The following is a 22,183-nucleotide window of genomic DNA, read 5'->3' as shown; positions in this document are numbered from 1 at the left end:
CCGGGTAGCCATTTGATTAGATGTTCAGGATTCTTATTTAGATGGAAAAGTCAGTGAAAAGCATTCTTATGATGACATAGCCCAAAAAAAACAGAACCACACATTTGACCGAAAATATAAGGTTGTTTGAGGATGGTTGTGTTTCTCCAGCGCCATCCCTCACCTTTACAGCCAATCTAGTGGCGGGGCTGCAGTTCAGTTGTCTGAAAACAGTGCGGGATTGTGGTTTTCTTCTACTCAAACGCATTTGACGTAATTTCCCACGCAGGCGCAAAATTGTTATTTCAATCGCGGATCATTTTGCTCTGTTCACCTAAGAGTCGTTAATTTGGCTCACAAACGGCTCTTCGTTCACTAATGCTTAGAAATTGCCCTAAAACCATGAACACATTCTAAATCTGTAATGTAAAGCCTAAAACGTTGCTTACCGTTATATAAGATCGTGAAACGTGATTTAATAAGTGTGTACCTGATCAAATTATTAGATTGCCTGTAAAAAAAAAGAGAAACCACCTTCACTATATTGTTGCTGCACTGAGGAATTACCATCTTCAGACAATGTTTTTATCATTTATATCCAGATAATAGATGTCTGGAGCTCAAAAATCAATATTAGCAGCACAGATTGAACAATGAGGTTTAGTTATGCAAATCAGTGAGCCAAATGAACAACTCCCTTGGTTCCCAACGTTCACCAAAAGAGCTGTTCGTTCACGAACGACCGGTCATCCAAGGCTCTCTCTTTCTCTACTGCTATTATGGGTCGCATGCACGCTCCCGGGTAAGCTTTATTTTCACCGTACAAAACAGCTTTTTAAACATCAGTTATTAAATATATTTACCATTTATGCAATGAGAATATATTGTCTACACATGACATCCACATTGAACCGTCTAAATCGCCCCAGTCCCAATAAATTGAGTTTAAACATTGTCCCATTTAGCAAGCTAATTTAGCCAGCTACAAGCTAGTTACAGCCAGTCGTATAACTGGTTACTGTTAGCTAAAGTTATTTAGCCAACACACTTCCCTGCAGGCTAAAGTGTCAGCAGGCTAAAGTATCCACCACACAAACACTTTATCACTAGCTTATAACGTTATGAACTAACGGTAACTCCCTGTTTTCTTTTAAATTTAGTCTTGTCTCAATGGGGCCATTTTAGCTAACGTTAGGGCGTTATTGTGGTAAAATAAACATTGCTTTTAGGGCTGAACGGAGCATACCAAATGACACAACAGACTCTCAGAAGCACAGTGTGGTCAGATTTTTTTTAATTTAACTTTTATTTTTATCAGAATTTTTTTATTTAATCAGGTAGGCCAGTTGAAAACAAGTTCTCATGTAAAACTGCGACCCGGCCCCAGATAAAGCAAAGCATTGCGACAGAAACTACAGTGGGATAGACAAAACGTACAGTCAATAACACAATAGAAAAATCTAAATGTAGTGTGTGTGTAACAGTATAATTTTAGACCGTCCCCTCGCCCATCAAGGTCTCGGAGCAAGTGATGTCACCGATTGAAACGCTATTTAGCGCGCACCACCGCTAACTAGCTAGCAGTTTCACATCCGTTACATGTGCAAAAGTAAGATTAGGGAGGTAAGGCAATAATTTATAGGCCATAGTGGCGAAGTAATATCAATTTAGCATTTAACACTGACTGGAGTGATAGATGTGCAGATGATGATGTGCAAGCAGAGATACTGTGTTGCAAAAGAGCAAACAAGAAATATATGGGGATGGGGTAGTTGGGTGGACTATTTACAGATCGGCTGTGTACAGGTGCAGTGATTGGTAAGCTGCTCTGACAGCTGATGCTTATAGTTAGTGAGGGAGATATACGTCTCCAGCTTCAGTGACTTTTGCAGTTCGTTCCAGTCGTTGGCAGCAGAGAACTGTAAGGAAAGGCGGCCAAAGGTGGAGTTTGCTTTGGGGATGACCAGTGAAATATACCTGCTGGAGCGTGTGCTACGGGTGGGTGTTGCTATGGGGACCAGTAAACTGCGAAGGCGGGCTTTACCAAGCAAAGACTTCTAGATGACCTGGTTCCAGTGTGTTTGGCGACGGATATGTCGCGAGGGCAAGCCAACGAGAGCATACAGGTTGCAATGGTGGGTAGTATATAGAGCTTTAGAGTGACAAAACGGATGGCACTGTGATAGACTACGTCCAATTTGCTGAGTAGAGTGTTGGAGACACAGGTCAATGGCAAAGCCTTTTCCAAAAATAGCACCAAAATGACAGACTGGACTCTGACTAACAAACATAAACTAGGTGTTTCGAGCCCTAGCTGAATGCTGATTGGCTGAAAGAACAGACTTTAGCCGTGGCATATTGGCCATAAACCACACCTTCGGCCTTACAGCTTAATTATATAACTGGTGGGTCTAATCCTGAATGCTGATAGGTTAAAAGTGCATTTCAGACGGTGTCTTTTCCACAAGTTAACACCGGCTAAATCTATGACGTTAAAATTCCTATTTACTCTGTTCCATCTGACTGCGCAATCCACTGTCTCATCAGCTCAGGCAGGGAAGTTTATAAAGTTGATCTCCACTATTATAAAAACCATGTAGACATTCTCACATTAATTTTAGAGTAATATTTAGTTTTCAACAGTGAAAATTTGTATAAACTTTCTCCAACATTGTTTCCATATTTAAATTCGTTCTCCAACTGTCCCATAGTAATGAACGCGTACGGGTCAGGGCGAGAGAAAGAATGCAAGCAGCATTTCTGAGCCAGTTGAAATCATTAATCAGTTTTATGTGCAAAGAAAAGTAAATTAAAAAAAGGTAAAACGAAACGCAACTAGTTTGCCGTTTTCCAGCGTCAGTTTGAAGTGATTGTGTTACTGTAGCTGTGTTGTTGGCTAGCTCCTCTGAACAACATTGTCCTGACAAGTGAGCATATTTTCTATGCTAGGCGAAATCTTGCCTCATTAGCTCATTGTTATGGATGTATCCAAATACATGTCACTAGAAAACAGCTTAAACAAATGCAGCTACTGTTGTTATTCTGTCTGCACTGTTTGATGTGACTGTAAGTTAGCCATAGTTGGCTAGCTAGCAAGCAAGGGATAATAGCGTTGCCAGCCCGTATGGCAATGGAACATTTTAGAACCAACAACTGGGTCGCGTCCATAGATACAGAACAAAAAGATTGAACAACTGGGTCGCATCTCTGGCAACTGTTCCAATAGAACGACTGACCAGCCGGCTTGGGTAGCAACCCTAGATTCGTTTCGGGACTATATCTTGTGGAGAGATGAAATAGTATGAATAATTTATATAGATATATATTTATTTTTTTAATGAAAAGATGTCAATCATTATTTTAATATGTTGGTAACCCGTTGTATAAAAGTAGTAATGCCCTCCAAGCCGGTGTTTGGAGGATATATTGGCACTGCTTGCCGGCCCTCCACGAACAACACCCGTTGTTCTTCAAAACACCGGCTTCTCGGACATTGTCACTTAATTATACCATGGAGTTGTTAGCCAATGCTCTCTGATTGGCTTTAACTTAGCGTTCTAAAGCGTGCATTATTTCCATATAACGCTTTGTATATTTGCATGGTAGAATTCAGTGGCTAAAGTAAAAAAAAAAATAAAGACAATTCGATATTCACAAGCTAGGATTGATGGTTTGGTTAGCTAAACTAGACGTTTGTTTGTTTTGGTTACCATGGCAACTGCTATAGCTATCTGAACTTGCTAGCTACTTCAGTGGATGTTGAACCTATTTCTTCCAGCAAGTGAGTAAATTTCTAGTGGCAAATGTGTTAAATTATAACCATGGTATGAAAGGGATAATCAACTCGGGGCTCTATGCGTTTTCTGGTTAATAATACAACTGCCATGGGTGGAAGGTCAGTTCCACTCCGCTAGTGCGTTGTGGAACACACCTTCCACGTCGTTCATTATTTTCCATGGAACGCATCCCTTATGAAACTCATATCTCAAGATAGGAATGTCCTATCAGCATGATAGTTTCAGGGGTTATACAATATTATGAGCATGTTAAAATGGAATATAATGAAATATACGTATGCAAATTGGCTGTTAATTTATGCACATATTGTAAGTATGCAATAAAATCATTGACAATTGCTAGGTTCCCATCTAATTGGTGACAGATTTTCATACGAATATTGTAAAACCTGCATAATGAAAATATATGCATTTCCTCACCAGTGTTTCCACCAAATGGACTTGTTGGAATAAAAATAAGTGTGATTACAGACAAAATGTAATTTTCCACTCAAGTTTTCATTTCATTGCATTTTCAACTCCTCTGATAGTTTGGTCACAAAACTGTTGCATTAAACAGCAAATGTGCCTACTCTGGTCCTGGCACATGTTCTCTATCCAACAGCTCGCAGAAACAATGCGGGTAGGCTCATCTACATGATGAGAATATTATGGATAGGAGCAAGAATATCTTTCTTTGTCAAATGGCAGTCAAGCTTCGATCATCATGTCACCTGAATAAGACCCCCATATTTATTGGAAAGGAGCATCAAGATCACCATGCCCTTTCACCACTCTGACATTCATCAGAACTTATTTCATCTGTAGCCTAATAAACTGCATGGTTTCCCAATTCATAGGAACAATTTGATATGAAGCAATTGAAACTGAGGTTTAAATTGATTATAGTGAATTTTTGTTTCACCATATCGAGCGAGAGAGGGAGTCTTGAGAATGCAGTGAGAGGAGAAAACGGCCCACTCTATCCCTCAGCTAATGTTAGCTAGCTAGCTAAACGGCTTGTTAACCACCTACTCGCGGTAAAACCTATGATCGCTTCAACAATTCAGCATGAAATCTTTATAGCAGCATATTAAAATGCTACCAAGAACCTGAGCTTTGTAGTGATATACGTTTTTGTATATGGTCACAGTGTAGATGAATGCTTGTTTGTTGCTTACATTCTCACTCAGCCGATTTTTGCGCTTGCTCCATAAAACTCCTTCCAGAAGTCAGTCAACTTGTCTTCTTCGAGTTGATACTCTTAATAGTTTGATTGAACAATATGACACCTACAGAAATGGACGAATGTGAAAACAGTATTTTCAGGAGAGCCCGAAAAGTGGTTGTCAGAAGCGTCAAACTGCTCTGACCCCTCTGATTGAGCTTGCTCCCCCGAATCAGAGATGCTCACAAATGGTTTATCAGACAACACTGACATTTACAATATTTTGTTATTCACAACATATTAAGGAAGATTTTTGTAAAAAAATATTTACATTTAATTCAGTTAATAAAATGGTATTGTCTGAAGAGAGAGCCTTGAATTATATGCCGTATGCATCTTCTCTATCTTAGTTTGTGCCGGTGACTGTGACTTCCTCCTCAGTCAGACCAATTGGCAGAACTGCTAGAATATGTTCTGGAAGTTAACTTCTTGATGCACCCATCCCGTTAGCGGGATCATTTTCATCAATCACCGCAGAATTGCAGAGTGTCAAATTCAAATTAAATCACTAAAAATATTTAATTTTCATGAAATCACAAGTGCAATATAGCAAAACACAGCTTAGTTTGTTGTTAATCCACCTGGTGTGTCAGATTTCAATAAAGCTTTTCGGCGAAAGCATACCAAGTGTTTATGTAAGCACATCTCTCAGTAGGAAAAGTATTACAAACAGATAGCAGCCAAGTAGATTGGTCACGAAAGTCAGAAAAGCAATAAATTAAATCGCTTACCTTTGATAATCTTAGGATGTTTGCACTCACGAGACTCCCAGTTACACAATAAATGTTCATTTTGTTCCATAAATATTATTTTTATATCTAAAATACCTCCATTTGGTTGGCGCGTTATGTTCAGAAATGAACAGGCTCGAGCGGTCACGACATCGCAGACTAAAATTCCAAATAGTGTCCGCAATGTTCGTAGAAACATGTCAGACGTTTTTTTATAATCAATCCTCAGGTTGTTTTTACAATATATAATCAATAATATGTCAACCGGGAATGTAGCTTCTTCAGAGAGAGAGAAAATTAATGCTCCAAGCTGTTGCGCATACAAAACGCTGCTGGCACCCAGCCATACAATGATGCGATGTGATCTTTCTCGCTCATTTTTTCTAAATAAAAGCTTGAAACTATGTCTAAAGACTGTTCACACCATGGGGAAGCCATAGGAAAAGGAATCTGGTTGATATACCTTTAAATGGAGCGAAGGCAGTCTATGGAACATGGAGCTTTCAAAATAGAAGCCACTTCCTGGTTTGATTTTCCTTAGGTTTTCGCCTGCAATATCAGTTCTGTTATACTCACAGACAATATTTTGACAGTTTTGGAAACTTTAGAGTGTTTTCTATCCTAATCTGACAATTATATGCATATTCTAGATTCTGGGCCTGATAAATAGGCAGTTTAATATGGGTATGTTTTTCATCCAAACGTCAAAATACTGCCCCCTACACTCGAGGTTTTAAGAAGGGAGACATTGCTCAGTTTCTTGGCTAACCAGTCACCTGCAGGAACCAACCCAATGAACAATGCCTATGTAGCTTTTTTATATAGCAGTATATAAGAGGACTGAAGGGACCGCCCTGGCGGAGCTTGTGACAGACTTGTACATGTGTTGTAACCTCTACAATTAACTGATAATAAATAGTGATTAGTCATTGAATATAAATAGTAATTGAATATTGGCTTCAGGTGTCTCTGGTGTTGAATTTCCACCACAATATCATGATTAATAAAGTGAGCACCAGAATCAAACCGTATTCCCAGTCAGCGTTCAGATTTTGCCACGTGAACGAACACCCTACAAACGTTAGTATTTGACGGACTCAGTCTTATCACCATCTCGGTCGGTTCACTGAATTTGTAGCCAACAATGAATTGCACCGCACACAAACATTTTTCAACCTGTTTGCTGCCAGTTTAGCTACTTATAAATTGCCCAACTAATGTGAATGCCATGTCTGTTGCAGAAAGGGCTTGTCCCAGTCGGCGCTGCCTTACAGGCGAAGTGTCCCCACTGTAAGTACAACGGTTCATCAGTATTGTTGGGTCAATATTGGTCTGCTGTATACTATACGAGTGGATGTAGGCAGCTAGTGTCTACATAAGACTGGTAAGTAAGCCTTCGGTAAGAAGGTGAGTGGACACCTACCTGATGGTAGGGAAGTCAAATGAATGGGCTGCTGTAGATATGGGAGTTCTTTCTAGAGCACCCGGTTAAATTGTGAATAAGAGCATTTTTGTAATCTCAAAATGGTTCCACTAGTGAGAAATGTGTGATTATTGACAAAATCTTGCTTCATTTACTATCATCCTAAATTAAGATATTGAATTATTACGCTAGTTTCCAGCATGTGGACAGTATGTGTTACTGCAAGCTGACGTTTTGACCACATTGAATTAGGGAGAATTGCACATCCTTTTTACCTCAGATTGGTGATGTTAGTAAAAGGTTGTAGTCAACACAATGACACAAGATCAATTGCATAATCCATATATTTTGGTTTTGTACGGTTCATTTTGTCATATGTGGTGGAGGTAGCAGGTCTTAGAACGCAGCTATCCTTTGTGTCTCAAATGGCAAAGAGAATTCTGGGTGGTCTCTATAAAAGTCGCTGACCGCACACCAATACACAAACTATCACTCAAACAGCCAATCCTTTTTATTGTAAATAATAATATGGATGCCACCATGATTATGGATAATCCTGAATGACTCTTGAATAATGAGTGAGAAAGTTAGACTCACATATCATAACCCCCCCCCAATAAAAAAACGAACAATAACCTCCCTTGTTATTGTAATAGTGAGATATTAGTCTTGGGAGTTGTGATATTTGTGCGTCTAACTTTTTACAGAACTGTTTAGAAACATATTATGTTATTATATTATTGTGATAGTTTGTGTATTGGTGTGCGGTCAGCAACTTTTATTGAGAGACCGGACAGATAATATTCACATTTTCGGTGACTTCAGTATTCGCTTGGAAGAGTCCACAGACCCACTCCAAAAGGATTTTGGAGCCATCATCGACTTTTGTCCAACATGTCTCCAGGCCTACGCATTGCCACAGTCAATCCCTGGATTTAGTTTTGTCCTGTGGAATAAATATTGGGAATCTAAATGTTTTTGCAATCGCAAAAAATAATCTAATCAGACCCCAAGGATTATCAAAAGACACTATATAAATTCTCGGACAACCCAAAGATTCCTGGATTCCCTTCCAGACTCCCTCCACCTACCCAAGGACGTTGGAGTAAAAACAATCAGTTAACCACCGAACCAAGGATCTAAATGTAACCTTCCTAATACAATGGGTGGGTCTAATCCTTAATGCTGATTGGTTAAAACCGCATTCCACAAGTTAGCACCGGCTAAATATCTGACATTAAAATGCCTATTTACTCTGTTCTATCTGACTGCGCACAGAGTAAATCGCACCTCATTAGCTCATTGTTATGGATGTATCCAAATAAATGTCACGAGAGAACAGCGTAAACAAATGCAAATGCGGCTACTTTGCTGTTATTCTGGCTGCAGAACGTGACTAAGTTAGCCATAGTTGGCTAGCTAGCAAGCAAGGGATAAGAACGTTGCCAGCCAGTATGGCAATGGAACATTTAGAACAAAACAACTGGGTCGCGTCCATAGATACAGAACAAAATGACTGAACCGATAGAACGAACAAAGCCGGTGTTAGGAGGATATATTGGCACGGTTTGCCAGCCCTCGACTAACAACACCTGTGCCAATATATCCTCCAAACACTGGCTTCACGGGCATTATCACTTAAGAAATACCCTAGATGCAGTCGCACCTCTAAAAACAAAAATCATTTGTCACAAGAAATGAGCTCCCTGCTATACAGAAAATACCCGAGCCCTGAAGCAAGCTTCCAGAAAATTGCAATGGAAGAGGCGCTCCACCAAACTGGAAGTGTTCTGACTATCTTGGAAAGATAGTACCGTGCAATATCAAAGGGCCTTCACTGCTGCTCAATCAGCCTACTTTTCCAACCGAGTTGAGTAGAATAAAAACAATCAAATGTATTTTTGATATGATCACAAAGCTAACTAAAAAGCAGTATTCCCCAAGAGAGGATGGCCTTCAGCAGTGTTGAATTCATGAAATGAAAAAAAAAAGGTAATTAGAAAGCAAATTATGGACTCCTCTTTGAATCTGCGTATTTCTCCAAAACTCAATTGCACGAGTCTGCCAAGAACTGTCAGGACCCAAGATCAATCGAGACAATCAAGTTTTTAAATCACGTATCTCTCGATACATTCACAAACATAGTCATGGCCTCTAAACCTTCCATCTGCCTACTGGACTCTATTTCAAATAAACTACTGAAAGAGCTACTTCCTGTGCTTGGCCCTCCTATGTTGAAGATAATAAACAGCTCCCTTTCCTCCGGGTGTATACCAAACTCACAAAAAGTGGCAGTAATAAAGCCTCTCCTCGAAATGCCAAACCTTGACATGGATTTTTTTTAAAGTATCAGCCTATATGGAATCTCCAATTCCTCTCAACAAAAAAAGCTGTTGCGCAGTCCTTCCTGAAGACAAATAATGTATACAAATGGTTGCTGGTTCAAATCCCAGAGGAGGCAAGGTGGAAAAATCTGCCATTCTGCCCTTGAGCAAGGCAGTTAACCTGACACCCACCTGTCTTGATCAATGAGATTATTTTGGAAAAAATATGATAGCATGTATATTATTTTATTTGTGCATATTGGAAAAAAATTAATTAAACTCCTCACCATTTTCTAATTGCCTGGTTTCATGGGCAACTAGCCACGGGAGTTTATAAGCCAACGAAGCCTTCTGAAATTATTAAGAAAGTACTGCTAAATTTAGTTTGGTGGACATTCATCTGTAATTGGTGAGTATGGAGACAATAATTAACTCCGTACGGGAGCTTCACACACCTGGTTACAGAATGTGGATCGGTGTTACACTGGTTGGAGCTTAGTTTTCTCATTTCCTGGTCTGCTCGCTGAACCCAGACTCCAAGTATATATGAAAAGGTTTGTCAATCCAGGCATGATTGATGTCAGTGTACTCCTTATAATCGGGAGTAGCTATCCTTCCAAGCCTGGATTAAGGAACATTTTCATATCCCTTTTCGGTCTGGGTGAGGTCATCATCGGATGAAAAGTCAGCCCCCCTCATGTCCCAGCCTTCAATGGCATAACACTCTTATGGTGTCCTCTTCCAGTGGCTGAAGCTGACATCTGATGATGTCAAGGAACAGATCTTCAAGCTGGCCAAGAAGGGATTGACCCCATCTCAGATTGGTAAGTGCAACAATAGCAAATACCAGCTGACGGTCCATGAATGAGAGAGCTTTATCTATTCATTGTTGTTGAATTGTCATCTTTGGGTGAGTTCTGAATAAAGCTGGATTTAGGCTAACAGGGGTGCCTGTCTGTTTCCTCATGGGCAAACTGCTTTGGTGTCATGCCAAACAGAAAGGTATCCAACCATGATTACGGTCATTTCTCTTGACTGTCCAGTTGACTCTGTCCCTTCCTTCCTCCCCCTCTCTGTCCAGGTGTCATTCTGAGGGACTCCCACGGTGTGGCCCAGGTGCGGTTTGTCACCGGCAACAAGATTCTGAGGATCCTCAAGACCAAGGGCCTGGCCCCAGATCTTCCCGAGGACCTGTACCACCTCATCAAGAAGGCTGTGGCTGTCAGGAAGCATCTGGAGAGGAACAGAAAGGTGAGCAGGCTCACATAACATAGGCTATGATGGGACACTTTGATGACACTGATCTAATATGGCTTGATGGGTGAAATCTAGTTGTAACATTTCAGTGTTTACTTCAAGGCAGGGAGGAAGATATTTTCATAAGCCATATTTTATTCAGAACGCTGTCCCTTTAAGCGAGCTAGCAACCTTTTGGTTATTTGCCCAATGCTCTAACCACTAGGCTACCTGCCGCCCGTCCAAGATAATCCATCCACCTGGCAGGTGTGGCATATCAAGAAGCTGATTAAACAGCATGAACATTACACAGGTGCACCGTGTGCTGGGGACAATAAAAGGCTAGTCTAAAATGTTCAGTTTGTCACACAACACAATGCCACAGATGTCTCAACAGATGTCGCAATTGGTATGCTAACTGCAGGGATGTCCATCAGAACTGTTGCCGGAGAATTGAATGTTTAATTCTCTACCATAAGCCTCGACCAACCTCGTTTTAGAGAATTTGGCAGTGCAACCTACCTGCCTCACAATCACAGACCACCTGTATCGTGTAGGCGAGCGGTTTGCTAATGTCAACGTTGTGAGCAGAGTGCCCCATGGTGGCGATGGGGTTATGGTATGGGCAGGCATAAGCTACGGACAACGGTCAAAATGGCATTTTATCGATGGCAATTTTAATAAACAGATACCGTGACGAGATCCTGAGGCCCATTGTTGTGCTATTCATCCGCCGCCATCACCTTATGTTTCAGCATGATAATGCACGGCCCCATGTTGCAAGTCTCTGTTCCCAATTCCAAGGAAGCTGAAAATTCCGCAGTTCTTCCATGGCCTGCATACTCGCAAGACATGTCACCCACTGAGCATGTTTAGGATGCTCTGGATCAACGTGTATGACAGCGTGTTCCAGTTCCCACCAATATCCAGGAACTTGGCACAGACATTGAAGAGGAGTGGGACAACATTCCACAGGCCACAATCAACAGCCCGATCAACTCTATGCAAAGGAAATGTGTCGCGCTGCATGAGGCAAATGGTGGTCACACCAGATACTGACTGGTTTTCTGATCCACGCTCCTAGCTTTTTTTAAGGTATCTGTGACCAGCAGATGCATATCTGCATTCCCAGTCATGTGAAATTAATAGATTAGGGACTAATGAATTCATTTCAATTGACTGATTTCCTTATATGAACTATAACGCAATAAAATCAATGAAATGTTGCATGTTGCGTTTTTATATTTTTGTTCAGTATATTTACATCTGATGGCCGAAGTGACCCCCATCGCACAATCGTCAAAAGTAGGCCGACCGATGTAAACACGTTTTTGTCTTTCACAAGATGTGTTAAATTTTGAGCCATATCAGGGACAGCACTCTCCTGTCTGGATCTGGTGTTTTTGTACTGCATGTGGGGATGAGTCATGTGTGCACTCTTTAAGAATAGCTTGTTAAACTACTTTGTTTCTAGAGATGCTAATGTCTGTACCCCTGTTTTTTTGCAGGACAAAGATGCCAAGTTCCGCCTGATTCTCACCGAGAGCAGGATCCACAGACTGGCCCGTTACTACAAGACCAAGAGAGTACTTGCTCCCAACTGGAAGTAGTATGTACCAGTAAACACAATTACTGCTCTTTTGTATGGCAAACATAGTCTGCCATACTTAATTAAGCTCAAATTGCTTCATAACATGTCCATTATATTACTGTACCAGACCTCTGTCTATGCCATTTAATTTGGACGTTATGACTCCTGCACAATTCTATGTCCTACTCTTTTTCCTGTAAGAGCTGAGATATTTCTGTTGTGCCAGAGGAATGCTGGAGGTCAATTATCAGAGTGGCTGCACTGCCAACTCTGCCAGTCCCCTTCATATAGCACTGTATTATACACTATAACCATGGTTTATTTCCGGGTTGTCTGATCTTGGGTCAAATATAACTAATTAGAATGTGAGTCATTATTTAAAAAATGTTGAAGTGGGGTGCCCTGATTTGTGTTGTAAATTGAAACGCAAAGCAGTTCTTTGTATTCTCTTCATGCTTGGTTAGGTGGTTCACTTTTGGTTTGTGAGAGTATTATTGCGTTTTCCTGTCTCTAATAATTTCCTTTATGTTTCTTCTCCAGCGAGTCCTCGACAGCTTCTGCTTTGGTGGCATAATCATCATCACGTTTTGGATAAATAAATAATTGCGATTCAAATAATTATTTGTCTTGTGTTTATTTAATGAGGACATGTTTGAGAATAATTTGTACATGTCTTTATGAAGCTGTCTCAATGAATTACATGGCGGCATAATATGGATATGTAATGGGAGTTTCTATTTGTGTTATTGTGTTGTTATACGTTTATTTTAGGCTGAACTACAGAGGCAGCCAAGGGAATTTACGGGAACGTTCCATGCACTTTCCATGCGTCACTGAAACATGTGAGGGGCGGTAGAGTTTACAATGAGGAGGAGGCACTTGGGTGTGACTGACGCTTACCTTGTCCAATCACAGCATGATACGACGACGCGAACTTGTTTATTTAAGGAGAGTGTTGTCGCAATCGTTCGACATTCACTCTACTACAACATCACAACTGAAAATATGCCTGCACGACTACTCAACGTTTGAGATATTTTACATACGTAGAAAGTAATACTTCAGGGGGAAATGAAATATTTTATTACGGTACGACAACTGACGAGGGAGAGTAATCTAGTTGTTTTCGACGAGCGATATCAGAATACGTGAGGATAATTGTTCGAATTATAGACATGGCTCGAGTTAAAATGGCATCAAGTGGCATCAATTCTTCTGCGACTAGTTCTCATCGAACTGCGATGGAGAGGTTTGGCGACCGTGGTATGGCACTCCTACCGTGGATCATGCATATACTGACCGTACTGTGGGAACAACAACGGTCGTTGGTCCATGTCATTTACTACAGTTTCTTGTCAGGTACAGTAACGTTCATTGCCATTTCTGTTTTGTTGTATCTGTCGAACTGCTTTGCTTTATCTTCGCCAGGTCGCAGTTGTAAATGAGAACGTGTTCTCAACGAGCCTACCTGGTTAAATAAAGGTGAAATTTAAAAAAAAAATGGATGCAGAAACCTCACTTCCTTTATGTGGGGAAATGTGGCCCTGGTCGCACGGATTGTAACTTGTTTGGACCTCGTACCGTAAAACATGCGACAGTAACAATATTAATTCATATTAAACAAAAGTTTATTAATGTCCTTATTTGATAAAACATTTTGGGGGGGAAAATGGGTTGGTAGGCTAGTTATTGTCCAAATAACAATACCGGACATAGAACCATGTCTATTTGGTATGACATGTCAACAATTTGTACATTGTTTAATCCATACAGTCTGGGTTAATCAGGCAAAAAGAGGGACGTTTTGGCAAACTATATAGGTAGCCTAACCTATTTTGAATTTATTTTTTACAGTTTTCCATATGTTCAGGTTTGAAGTTCACCTAAGAATCAACTCTGTCTCCGGAAATTCCCACACAGGGGCCTTTCTGTCCAGTCTACAGGCTGAGGCGATGTGCTGCAGATTGGTGGACGACTTTGTGTCCCATGCCAGGATGGATAGCGATTATGGACTTTGTCTTGGACACCACCCCAGCTGGAAACTGGGCTTTCCAAGTGACTGTAACCTGTTAGTGAGCAGCGCTGACTGTAGCTCCAGCTTGGATGAAATGTCTCACAACAACAAGGAGAAAGTGTTTGACTTTAAAACCAAACATGACACCACCGAAGATGATCTGAGTGTTTACTGGGGTAAAGAGGATGACCGAAACATGGGAGCATTTGACAGTGAGGACAGTAAAGCACTTTGCGAGTCCCTGGCCATCTCCAGCGACCCTTACAATCCCTTCTCTTTCCCCTCCTGCAATTCAAGCTGCTCCAATATGGAGGAAACAAAAAATGAAGATCAAGTTGGCGGCGGCGGCCTCGACTGTAACTTGTCCAGCCGGCCGGGTGAAGAACTTCAAGAGAGCCTCGGTGGCTTGAACATCTGGACCAGTCGTTCAGATAGCGAAAGCAGCTGGGGGAGTTCTGATGATTCCTGCGCAGACCTGGACGAAGAGGAGAGTGACAGACTCTGGGCGCTCTTCACCAGCCCTGTCGACCCATACAACCCCCTGTGTTTCACAGCATCTGTAGCCAGCTCAGTCCCTCACACAGACAAAACACTTACACACTCCCAGGAGGCTGATAGGGCCTCAGTCCTGACCTCATGTTCTTTTGACAGCGAGACCCCTGGCCCTTCCTCCTCTGAGGATGACACAGAGGAGCAGCTATTGAGGTCCTGCTCCCAAAATGAAGACCCTTACCACCCTCTGAACTTCCGTGCCTGCCTCCAGAGCTCCCCTACAACCACAGATCCACCTGCCTTCAGCACTGGAGACCCTCTCACCCCACAGACCTGTCCCACACAGACACCACCCGGCCAGGGTAAGCAGAGGGGCGTTGTGGCCAAAAGCCTCCAAACAACCAGGCACACAAAGCCTTGTCTACCCAAGAGACCGCTAAAGCAGCATTGCCACCCAGCTACCACACTAGTGCCCTGGAGGAGACCTGAAGCTAAAGTAACAGGAGGACAAAGACAACCTCAGGAGAAGTTCAACCACCCTCTTAAAAAGGTTATTAGTTTTCCCTGTTCTACATCCCTCAGTCTATAGTTGTAGTTTTACTGCCTTAAAAATGATATGCCCATCACATCGCCCATATAAACATTAGCAACCAAACATGATGTACTATTAATAGCTCAAGTTTGCATATTGGCTAAACCATAATACTTTAATATTAGGAACTGAATATTAGTAAGGGGGAACCACTTATTTACTCAGAAATACAAAACAAATATATAAGAAAGGTAATTGGCGATTCCACACAAGCGCAAATATTTTTCCGTATTCCAGATTGTTTTGGCAATTTTCAGAAACTTATTTGGGCAAGAAAGGATGTTTGATATGCTTTTTTCATTTGTATCACAAACCGTTTGAGAGAATCGCGAGTGGCCATTTTAGGCCCTTTTTAGACTTGCCTCCGACCCATGAACCGACAACATCTTGGTGTCATTTATACTCCTTATAGTGAGCTCTCAAACATGGATTATGTCTAGATTCTGGAAAAAAAACACACATTTATTCAACATTTTAAATATGAATTTCTCAAAGCTACATTTTTTTGATTTATTTAACTTTTGACATTGTTTAGAACAATATTCTCTTTAAACATGTCACATTTCCAGAGTGGGCTCTCTGGTACTTCTTAATGATATAATCCATTTTATACATAGAAAGTGAAGTTATAGGTCATTAACCAGTCACAGCCCTCCTTTAGGATTGCGAATTCAGCAAATCAACAGCAGACGAGAGTTCCATTTGAATCCATTTACTAGTCACTGTGTTTGTTGGTGATGCTCATAAAATGTATCATAACTTCAGCATTAGCAGAGAGCCCCTTCTGGAAATTTGATGTACTTCTAGAGTATATTGTTCCAAACGATGTCTTAAAATGAATCAAAGGGGGTAGTTTTGAGATTAATATTTTTAATGTTGAATAAATGTCAACCATTGTATTTCAGAATCCAGACATACTCCATATTTTAGAGAACACTAAGGAGTGTAATGCCACCACGATGTCTGTATTATGTACAGATTGTTTGGGATACAATGGAGTTTCCATGTGAAAATTCCCCGAACAATCTTGAGTTACCGAAAATATATTTCCTGCTTCCGCTAGTGTGGAATCTCCCCCAATGTAAATTGTAGTATCGTTGATGGTGAGGTCATTCAATGACTCATCTGCCTCGTACACGGCGTAGGCTTACTTGTGTGCTTACCCAAGCCCTTGTTTATTGTTGCTTAGCAACAGAGGTTGTAATGACTAAACCTGTCATATGATACAAGAGTCATGAGTCAGTGGATAGTAATGTTGCGTGACTGTCTCCCAACACTGCAGTCAAATGCTCTCATCTGACGTGTGTACCTGTTTGTGTATTTTAGGTGCGGTTCTCACCACTTGTCCAGGTCCATGTGATGCATACTTGGCCCTTTGCCCGGCAGATGTCTCGCAAAGGACCCTGGGAGGAACTAGCCCGCGATAGAGACCGGTTCCGAAAGAGGATCCAGGAAACCGAGCAGGCCATTGGCTACTGCTTCAGTCAATCACACAGACACGATTTGGGCAAATTTGCTAAGCACTTCAACATCAGCCATGCCCCTGGTCCATGAGCTCTGAACATAAATGTTTTACCATACCTTCCTAATGAGAACTTTTGATTGGTTGCAATGCAACATGTGGTTTTAGGTCAATTTATAATGTGAAGATGGTTTTAGGCCAATAGGATTTGGCATCAAATTCTACCTGCACTGTACCTCAACACTGTTGCACTGATTTTTATATTGGGTATAGTTATTATTCAACATTAATGTATGTAATGTTCTTTTGTATGCCTTAAAGTAATTTATTAATGCCCTATGGAGCTTGTTTGAATTGTACCAGTTTGAAATGTTCATCTTAATCCAGATAAGTGGTGTATTTAGAACTAAAATAATTAACAGATGGTATGTGATCATACTACAGTTAATAAACAACCTGTTTGACACCATAACTATAATGCTCTGTAATTCATCTTTGGATAAGGAAAACTCATAACTGTCTACTTTTTAAATTGAAATGACTTGAATCAGAATGAAACTTCAGTTGGTGTGATTATTTTAGTGGGAGGTATACTTTGACCATCCTGTGTGAGGTCAACCAAACCTATCTCTGTCACCATAGCTACACAGAAGTCAGTGTCAACTTGAATGCATAATGTGTCACGTCTATATTTAATGCCTTTACATGGAACAGCTGTTCCATGTAAAGGCAAAAGGCTTTCTGTCTCAGATTGTAGTGACATGCCTACAAAGCAGGGAGGGTATGTTCAGTGGAGTGAGTTCACAACGCTGCAGATAGAAATGTAATGTATAGAGCTGACATGAGTCAATTAATCTCCACAATACCAGGCTTGTCAGTATTTTCTGTATAATCTTGCAGAAAAGTCCCTTCATTCACTTCAATATTCACCTATTCTCCACATCATAAATCTAGTTGCCTACCTATTTTCACGCTATGTCGCTTAGGCTGTGTTTACACAGGCAGTCCAATTCTGATCTTTTTTCTACTAATTGGTGATTTGATCAATCCCAGATATTTTCACATCAGACCAATTGCTCGTGGAACATCTCATTCTGGCTCGCAGTCGGCGGTCCAATTCCTCCCAAAAGTGTGCGATGGGACTGAGGTTAAGGCTTTGTGCAGACCAGTCAAGTTCTTACAAACTGTTGTGGAAATTGCAAGATTATTGTATTATAATAATTGTTTTATTCTACAGAAGAGTATTCTGTTAACTATTGTGTGTGTGTGTGTTTTACGAAGGGCCTCTATGAGATCGCACTGACAGGAGATTTACGATGTCTTTGGGTAATAAAGCCTAAAGAGAATTCCAGAGCTAATGGTTCTGTTCTATACCGTACCAGGGAGACGGTTCCAGTTTGGAGTAGGAGGGCCAGACACTGGTCTTTACAATGCAAACTGTTGTAACTGTTGTAAATGTTTTATAGATATCTTTCATACAAATCTTAACCTTGTGACCATTCTATGTATCTGTTGTTCGTCATATAGGTTGAGAGGGGTGTATCTTGGCTATAAAAGATCTCTGTGCTTGTGTTGTCACATTTAATGGTTCATTAGAAATGGCGCATCATTGAAAGTTAATTGCTATTGCAAAGTTCTTATTATTAAACATGTAGTTTAAGTATAACTCTGACTGCTGTGTGAAATTTCTCATTTGGTAATGCAGAAATTAGCCACCATAAAACCAAACCGATCTTGACAAACCATTTCTGTATGGACCTCGCTTTCAAATTGATCAGAAATACAGTGTAGACATTGTGAATGTTGTAAATGACTATTGTAGCTGATTTTTAACGGAATATCTACATAGGCGTACAGAGGCCCATTATCAGCAACCATCACTCCTGTGTTCCAATGGCACGTTGTGTTAGCTAATCCAGGTTTTTCATTTTTAAAAGGCGAATTGATCATTAGAAAACCCTTTCCCAATTATGTTAGCACAGCTGAAAACTGTTGTCCTGATTAAAGAAGCAATAAAACTGGCCTTCTTTAGACAGGTGTGTGCCTTTCCAAGTCATGTCCAATCAATTGAATTTTACCACAGGTTGACTCCAATCAAGTTGTAGAAACATCACAAGGGAGATCAATAGAAACAGGATGCACATTAGCTCAATTTCGAGCCTCATGGCAAAGAGTCTGAGTACTTATGTAAATAAGATATTTCTGTTTTTTATTTTGAATATATTAGCAAAAAATTCTAAAAACTTGTTTTCACTTTGTCATTATGGGTTATTGTGTGTAGATTGCTGAGGATAATAACAAATAAATGTAATAAATAATAATATATTTTTTTTAGAATAAGGCTGTAATGTAACAAAATGTGGAATGGAATGCACTGTATTGCAAAAGCGTTGCAAAATTCCGGGAACTGTCAATAAATTCCAATATTTTTACAGAATCAGAAGGGAATAAAGCAGGAAATCTGGAATTCTCCAACCAGAATTTCTGGGAAACCACAAAATTTATTGAAAAGTTTTTGCATCCCTATGTCTATCTGAATCTTTAGTCCAGGTTATGTAACTTTGACCACATCATGATAGGCTACATCACTATATATTTGTTTACAGAAAGTCATAGAAAAATCATTTTCTGTTGCATTTGTTCCTACAATCCTGTCTCTATAACTGCCCTTCGGTATGTTGTTACTACAGGAGCGTGCCAACTTAACTTGAAAAAAGCTAAGAATACTTTAAGAATACTTGAAGTAGAGTTCGTCATTGGAGCCCTACTGAAGATGGCGCGCCACCGAAATGAAGGGAAGAAACTGAAACGGGTTCAATTTTACGCTACAGAACAAAAACGGAGCCAAGCTAAGCTGTACTGGGATGGCATAGTTGAACATTTTACACTTTTGCAATATGGTTCTAATTAGTCACTTGATACGTGGGTTGCTGATTGTGACGCACCTCTCCGTCTCCTTCATGCTGTTGGTCTGGTTGAGAGATAGGCAGCAAGGTTCCTATGAGCAGCCAGAATAGATCCATCTTCCTGTAGAAAGGTGATCTTCTCCTTGTGCATCTCCTTTCTTTTGAATACTGTTCCCCTGAGTGACCTTCTTCACAGATCATACGACATGCATGCGGTGTATTTTCCGACAGCGTTAGGAGAGTTTGACTTATGGGGTTAAAGAGAGGAATCAAGGGCTTTGACAGATACATGGTTGAACCCAAACGTTTCTGGGGGTCTGATTGAGACATGGACCGGATGCCTAAGAGATTCATGGGGTCCGGGAGGAGGATTAATATTGTCCTTGGTCCTCCTGTCTGTATATCCTATCCTTAGGCTGCACATTCTGAGTGTGTGACATGGGACAGGAGCTTAGGTTTTTTTCCGTGTTAGCCATTGAGGACTGAGTTTTTTTTGTTGAGTCCATCCTAGTGGGAGCTTTCATGTCGCTCCATGGAGGCCACTAGTTTGGCTCAATATTTGATGTCCAGTTCAACCTGCCTACTTTTCTTCTGTTTTATCTCTCTCTTGTTCCTTAAAAGTTTCTCTTCCAAGAGCAGGAACATGTACAGAAAGAGTTGCCATCTCCGCCTTAGTCATTGTGAGTGCAGAGACTTTTGATGATACAGGATAAGTAGAATTTGACGCACTGCCATCACAACCAATGTCACTGGTACACAGAAAGTAGACTGTCAAAATGGCCTTTACAAAGTACACCAACGGTCGGTCAATTACAATAGTTTGGCCCAGGTGGTGACCGTCTTTCCCGGTCAGGGTTCTGCTGAGGTTCCTGCTCCCAGTCTGCTCTCTGACCAATACAGCATTCTCTCTCTCATCACCTTTGTGTGTATATGACATGATTTGTGTTATGTTCTGATTCTCTACCTCAGGGGTTCAGCTCGTCACCCAAATTAGGAAAGAACTGTCTTCCAGCAACCCAAATTAAGAAGAAATAGTATTTATTATATGTGATTATAAATGTCTAACTTGCGACCCACCACTCACATACCCAGGGCCCACTTTTCGGTCCTGACCCATAGTTTAAGAAACCTTGCTCTACCCTGCTCTGTGCACCAATAGCACCCCTCATTTAAGCATTGGATTGAGTCATTTTATTTTTCCATTCTAGTTTTGATTTAAAACCCAGCAAATGCATATGATTTCTGAGGTTTCTGGTTAAAAAAAGAGCTCTGAACATGGTCTTTTTAAAAATGTTTTACATATATGTTTAAATACCAATGAACTGCCAATGCACAACGCTAAACTTTTGGGAAGGACACAATATCCTTAAGAACCTTAATAGTATTTAACAAATTAAGAACTCTTTGTTTGTTTTACAGGTTGCAGAGTGGGTTGTGTAGGAGTGAGCACTTGACTCCCATGTATCATAGACGGTGTTCAGACAAGACAATTATGTAATCCTGTGTCTGTGTGTGTTTGTGCCCATCAGCAGATTTCTGAAATGCTGACAAATTACAAATGTGTTAACTGTTAAAATATACACTGCTCAAAAAAATAAAAACAACACAATGTAACTCCAAGTCAATCACACTTCTGTGAAATCAAACTGTCCACTTAGGAAGCAACACTGATTGACAATACATTTCAAATGCTGTTGCGCAAATGGAATAGACAACAGGTGGAAATTATAGGCAATTAGCAAGACACCCCCAATAAAGGAGTGGTTCTGCAGGTGGTGACCACAGACCACTTCTCAGTTCCTATGCTTCCTGGCTGATGTTTTGGTCACTTTTGAATGCTGGCGGTGCTTTCACTCTAGTGGTAGCATGAGACGGAGTCTACAACCCACACAAGTGGCTCAGGTAGTGCAGCTCATCCAGGATGGACATCAATGCGAGCTGTGGCAAGAAGGTTTGCTGTGTCTGTCAGCGTAGTGTCCAGAGCATGGAGACGCTACCAGGAGACCGGCCAGTACATCAGGAGACATGGAGTAGGCCGTAGGAGGGCAACAACCCAGCAGCAGGACCGCTACCTCCTCCTTTGTGCAAGGAGGAGCAGGAGGAGCACTGCCAGAACCCTGCAAAATGACCTCCAGCAGGCCACAAATGTGCATGTGTCTGCTCAAACGGTCAGATACAGACTCCATGAGGGTGGTATGAGGGCCCGACGTCCACAGGTGGGGGATGTGCTTACAGCCCAACACCGTGCAGGACGTTTGGCATTTGCCAGAGAACACCAAGATTGGCAAATGGCGCCCGGTGCTCTTCACAGATGAAAGCAGGTTCACCCTGAGCACGTGACAGAGTCTGGAGACGCCGTGGAGAACATTCTGCTGCCTGCAACATCCTCCAGCATGACCGGTTTGGCGGTGGGTCAGTCATGGTGTGGG

General features: G+C 41.0%; 2 protein-coding genes and 1 non-coding gene across 4 annotated transcripts; all 3 read left to right on the top strand.

Annotated features, from left to right (window-relative positions):
* Positions 1-715: 715 nt before the first annotated feature.
* On the top strand, positions 716-12,906 carry LOC135509611 (small ribosomal subunit protein uS15). Its single transcript, XM_064930408.1, has 6 exons — positions 716-781; positions 6,956-7,004; positions 10,207-10,285; positions 10,543-10,712; positions 12,206-12,306; positions 12,829-12,906. The coding sequence occupies exons 1-6, from the start codon at positions 759-761 to the stop codon at positions 12,860-12,862; spliced, it is 456 nt and encodes a 151-aa protein (XP_064786480.1). The 5' UTR covers positions 716-758; the 3' UTR covers positions 12,863-12,906.
* Positions 12,454-12,581, top strand: LOC135509821 (small nucleolar RNA SNORA19). Its single transcript, XR_010450988.1, has one exon. It is a non-coding gene; the product is annotated as a small nucleolar RNA SNORA19 (small nucleolar RNA).
* Positions 12,907-13,229: 323 nt separating the features above from the next.
* LOC135509610 (protein phosphatase 1 regulatory subunit 15B-like) lies at positions 13,230-19,348 on the top strand. 2 transcript variants are annotated; one of them, XM_064930407.1, is made up of 3 exons: positions 13,230-13,647; positions 14,209-15,344; positions 16,713-19,348. In XM_064930407.1, the coding sequence occupies exons 1-3, from the start codon at positions 13,464-13,466 to the stop codon at positions 16,938-16,940; spliced, it is 1,548 nt and encodes a 515-aa protein (XP_064786479.1). In that variant the 5' UTR covers positions 13,230-13,463; the 3' UTR covers positions 16,941-19,348. The 2 variants fall into 2 exon arrangements, with proteins under 2 accessions (XP_064786479.1, XP_064786477.1); XM_064930405.1 differs by having other exon boundaries at positions 14,143-15,344.
* Positions 19,349-22,183: the final 2,835 nt, after the last annotated feature.

The sequence above is a fragment of the Oncorhynchus masou genome, chromosome 22, assembly GCF_036934945.1.
Source record: "Oncorhynchus masou masou isolate Uvic2021 chromosome 22, UVic_Omas_1.1, whole genome shotgun sequence".
In the NCBI taxonomy this organism is placed as follows: domain Eukaryota; kingdom Metazoa; phylum Chordata; class Actinopteri; order Salmoniformes; family Salmonidae; genus Oncorhynchus; species Oncorhynchus masou.
Note: the sequence above shows the minus strand (reverse complement) of the source record. Positions and strands in the feature narration are given on the sequence as shown.

Bases quoted from the DNA above. Each gene is read 5' to 3' on its own strand.
- LOC135509610 (XM_064930405.1), top strand. From the start codon at position 13,464: ATGGCTCGAGTTAAAATGGCATCAAGTGGCATCAATTCTTCTGCGACT. The intron at 13,648-14,142 runs GTACAGTAACGT...TATTTTTTACAG, and splicing joins TTACTACAGTTTCTTGTCAG to TTTTCCATATGTTCAGGTTT. The intron at 15,345-16,712 runs GTTATTAGTTTT...TGTGTATTTTAG, and splicing joins TCAACCACCCTCTTAAAAAG to GTGCGGTTCTCACCACTTGT.
- LOC135509611 (XM_064930408.1), top strand. From the start codon at position 759: ATGGGTCGCATGCACGCTCCCGG. The intron at 10,286-10,542 runs GTAAGTGCAACA...CTCTCTGTCCAG, and splicing joins ATTGACCCCATCTCAGATTG to GTGTCATTCTGAGGGACTCC. The intron at 12,307-12,828 runs GTATGTACCAGT...TTTCTTCTCCAG, and splicing joins CTTGCTCCCAACTGGAAGTA to CGAGTCCTCGACAGCTTCTG.